The 4444-nt window shown below is 37.7% G+C and overlaps 1 protein-coding gene across 2 annotated transcripts; it reads right to left on the bottom strand.

Moving 5' to 3' along the window:
* Window positions 1–126: 126 nt before the first annotated feature.
* On the bottom strand, window positions 127–3274 carry LOC121634341 (zinc finger protein Gfi-1b-like). Of its 2 annotated transcripts, XM_041976913.1 has the most exons (7): window positions 3203–3274; window positions 2988–3066; window positions 1971–2242; window positions 1700–1863; window positions 803–940; window positions 556–721; window positions 127–445 (listed from the first exon to the last, which is right to left on the bottom strand). In XM_041976913.1, exons 3-7 carry the CDS (start codon window positions 2218–2220, stop codon window positions 225–227), a joined length of 939 nt encoding a protein of 312 aa, XP_041832847.1. In that variant the 5' UTR covers window positions 2221–2242; window positions 2988–3066; window positions 3203–3274; the 3' UTR covers window positions 127–224. The 2 variants fall into 2 exon arrangements, with proteins under 2 accessions (XP_041832847.1, XP_041832840.1); XM_041976906.1 differs by lacking the exon at window positions 3203–3274 and having other exon boundaries at window positions 1971–3051.
* Between the last annotated feature and the right edge of the window lie 1170 nt (window positions 3275–4444).

The following is a 4444-nucleotide window of genomic DNA, read 5'->3' as shown; positions in this document are numbered from 1 at the left end:
TGTTTCCTGGCAAGCCAAAATAGTCTCATCATCATTTGTGAAAAACGTTTTGTGGTATTTCTTTGTAAAATATGCCATGAAAGTTAAAAATAAAAAACACACAAGGCTAAGAAAATGTTTCCATAGCAAACAAGCCCGTCTTTATTCATATAAAACATGCATGTTAAAATAAGGAATGCTTAATGTTTTAAAGTTATGTACAAATACTGTTTCTCCCGGTAGAATCATCTTGTTGTTGCTTCGTGGGCTCGGGTGTGAGCATACATGTCTCCATAGCCACATTGTGTCTCTTGGTGGCGCTGCAGGTCAACCCTGCGCTGGAAACTGAGCTGACAGTGGGGGCAGCTGAACGGCCGGTAGCTGCTGTGCTTTCGGCTGTGGGTGATGAGGTTGGAGCTTTGACTGAAGCCTTTACCGCACACTTTGCACACGTGTGGCTTCTCACCTGATCAGAAACCAGAGGCAGGAAATAATTCAGGACAGCATGCTTCAGACAGGGGAGTTAAAGCTTTTAAGAACTAATTGTTTTCTCTTTTTTCTGGCGTCTTCACTCACCTGTGTGTATAAAAGTGTGTTTCTTCATATCTGATTTTTGGTGAAACCTTTTCCCGCAGTACTGACAGGGATACGGTCTTGTGTCGGAGTGGATGAGGAGGTGAGTGGACAAGGTGGAAGAGCGCTTGAACACCTTGCCACACACCTTGCAGCCAAAGCTGCGCTCCTGGAAACACACAAATAAAGCTTATAATGGTTTATTCAACTGGAAATGCTGGATAGTAGTTGTAATTGCAAATGTTCTCACCTTAGCTCGACCGTAGCTGCCATCCGCTCTGAAGTTGAAGGGCATGTGGGATATTTCTGCAGCCGTGAATGATCTTGTCAGTGGGACAGAGCAAGCATGTTCCTGAAGCCCACCTGACATCAAAACATCTGAAACAGACTGAGGACAGAATAGGAATGACGTGCTGATCTAATCTCAGCATTTCTGGATTTATGTTTGAATTACTTCAAAATCCATAGCTTCGAATTATACAGTTATACAAAAAGTACAAAAGCTACAAATTTTCTTTAAGCATTTGCATTTATAATGAGTCACTGCTACGGTCAGGGTTATAACTACTAAAATTAACTAATTTATGAACTAGGTAATGAGAAGCATGAACTTGCACAACACTGGCTATGTTTTAAATCAACGTCCACGTAGAAAATTCAACCCCAAAATACCAAAATATTCAGTATAAATAACACATGAAATAAGAGAACAAAAGCAGGAATAAAAGCAAAATAAAGTTAAGACACTAATAGCAAAACTGGCAACCTGAGGTAGGAAATTTAAACTGATTCAACATTTCCAGGTGGTCAAAATCAAATTTGTCTCTCCGTAAGATTCTCCCTGAGTTCAGTATAAAATCTGAGCAGAATTATATCATCCTGCCTACATATCACCCAAATCTCTCAGCACAAAAAAGTCAGCACACTTTGCCGATGAGCATAATGAATAATGGTTTAAATACTTTCAGGCTGCACCAGGCAAAAACTTCCCCCTTTTTTTTTTCATTTTTTTACGAAAATAGATGAACTTATTTTAAAATTCAGCATACAAACATGAGAAAGGAGTTTTGTTTTTTATTTTAAATTCCTTCAATCGCATCACACTCTCTTTCGTCATGACAACGGTGATCCTCCAGAGCTGTCTTACCCTTTCACAGAGCGGGCACTCTCTGACGGGGGCTTTCAGGTCAGTGTGTGATGTGTGGTTGAGCAACATGAAGACCAGTCTCTCCAGTTCCCGCTCCCTGTCTGATCCTTGTCTGTCCAATGGCCACGGGGAGACCAGCAAATGGTTTTCTCCTTTTGCTTTTGCTAGAAAATGACAATGATCACAAAGATAGAAACATCATAAGAATAAACTTTAAGCTTTGTTTTATCTTTGGTGGGTTTTCAGTACTGAATATTGAAGCTCTTCATACCCGAAGACCAAGGTCTATCTGTGGGGGAATCGTGAGAGCGGTCGGCCATCCTACCCCTCGGTGAGGAGGCTTCAGCCATAAGGCCTCGGACCACGGGCAATGGCTGCACGGCCTCTTCAAGTTGCCTGCTGTCTTGTCCGATTGCAGGCTTCTCAGCATCTCTTTGAGGGTGGATTTGTTGTTTAAAGTAGTCCTTAGGTGGGTTAATTAGATGAGTCCTTTTACTCTTGACGAGGAAAGAGCGCGGCATGGCAAAAAGGTGCCCGAGGGAGCTGGTTTTCAGAGGAAGGGAGGGGAAGAAAAACAAACCGCTGCACTGTAAATCTGCTGGAGTCTGAAAAGTCAACTCTTTCATGTCACTTTTAGAGGCTCACACACTCACAAGTCGCACACCTGTTGGTACGTCTTCAGTTAAAATGCCAAATCTTTGAGGTTTCCTTAACAAATTCAGCCTGACACCTGCAAGATTGAGGGCTCTCACCAAGGATAACCCCCCCCCCCCTCTTAACTGACTCTGGTGCAGCTTTTTATGCCTCTGTTTGAAGTGCATACATTAAATTATATATAGAGAGATATTTATATAGATATTTAAAGCAAAATTTAAAAAAAGGATCATAAAGTTAAACAAACAAACAAACATATAATTTATGCAGTTGCATGAATTGTTAACTATGCTGTAGCTGGTTTAAAATCTACAAAATATTCTTGAGTATATTTATCGACAGGTTATGAGATAAGTAAAAAAGATGAAAGCTTACTACAAAAAGCAAAAGGAAACTCTAACTGATTCAAAAACCTGAAGAGATTTTCCATTTTCCGCCGTCGTTACATTTATTTTACTTCCTAATCAGATCATTCTGTAGATTATCGAACACTGACTTCTCTAAAAAGGTTAAGTCAACCAGATGATAGCGTAAATATGAGTTAGTTAAAGTAAAAAAAAGATGCATAAATTGATATGAAAATATAAATTATGTTGTCATGTCAAATGGACTTGAGAGAAATTGCAGATCTTACCTCTGTATCGTGCAGCTGAATGCTGACTGTTTGATTCCTCATCACTGACGTCCTCATTTCTCTTTCTCACACCCATCTACTGATGACATGACACAAAGAGATTTGATTTGATTTGAAAAGTCTGCTGAGGATTGCTTCCCCGGACCCCAAACTACCTGAAAAGTCCACACAGGTTACAAGAATTCAACACGATTACATTTAAATGCGTAACTTACAAGTAAATGAGCCTTTTCCACGTTGGTTGTGAGTGTTTTACACTACTGTTCAAAAGTTTGGGGTCACTTTGCCATGGGATTCAATAGGGAAGTGACCCCAAACTTTTGAAGAGTAGTGTATATGTGTTGCTGCCCTGGTTTTCAGCTAAATCTACCAAAAGAATCTCCATATGTTTAGTTAACTGTGCACCTTTTGGACTTAGAGTGAAGAAAGGTGGCAAGATTAAACATTTAATGTGGTAGAAATGTGGCTCTCTTGGATTTATACCACAATGACTATACATGTGGGTGGACTTTTATATGCACTGAGCATTGTTTGGAAAGTTTGAATATGTCATTGCTCTCATGTGAACATGTGAACCTTTAGACTTGAGGTGGGATAAACTTGTGCTGTTAAATTAAGTAATTGGTGACTCTTTGGAAATACCCCTCCTTTTTAGTGTATGTATTTATGCCCGCTTCCTTTTATGAGTCATGTTTAAGGTTAAGGCTTTTCACTTTATTGACATTATTGTTCAGCTGATCTCATCAAAGATGTTCCCTAAATTTAAAGAGAACATAATTTAATTTTCAAACTTAAATTCCAATGTTATATTTTAAAGTTTAATGTCAAAATTAGTAATAGCATCTCATAAAGGTGTCCCACAGGCAAAGGACACTGAATGAAACACTGCAAATATAGTTTTTTGAATAAGAATATTTATATTTTATTTCTCTAAGATACAAGTTACTTATATGATAATAAGCATAGGAATTCAAATATGAAGAAATTGGCTCAAAACAGAGTAGAAAAGTGTTTACAGTGAAGCACTGAGGCAAAATCAAGTTAAATAAGCCATATTCCTAAATAAAGATGATGGGATAAAGGAAATAAGTTAATATAAAACACAACAATTTAGATAATAAATAAAATAAATAAGCTCATCTACACAACAGGTTAAAAGTTTGGGTAAATGAGAGTGAAATTATGATTGAGCTATAAATCAACACATACAAAACTTTACATTAAAACTCCAACAGAAAACAATGGCCTTGCGACCTTTAATAGGATCTGTTTTTTTTTTTTTAACCATTTTTATTATTCAGTCTGTTACATAAAAAAAATTAAAACACAAAAAATACAAAAAAAAATACAGTCAATATGCAGTAATGACTCTTTAGGGTTTTAATCTGTGGATTTAAGGTTAATCTTACCCAAAATTACATATAGACAGATCCCTCCATCTATAACACACATCATAT

This window comes from Melanotaenia boesemani, chromosome 2 (genome assembly GCF_017639745.1).
Source record: "Melanotaenia boesemani isolate fMelBoe1 chromosome 2, fMelBoe1.pri, whole genome shotgun sequence".
Taxonomy (NCBI): domain Eukaryota; kingdom Metazoa; phylum Chordata; class Actinopteri; order Atheriniformes; family Melanotaeniidae; genus Melanotaenia; species Melanotaenia boesemani.
Note: the sequence above shows the minus strand (reverse complement) of the source record. Positions and strands in the feature narration are given on the sequence as shown.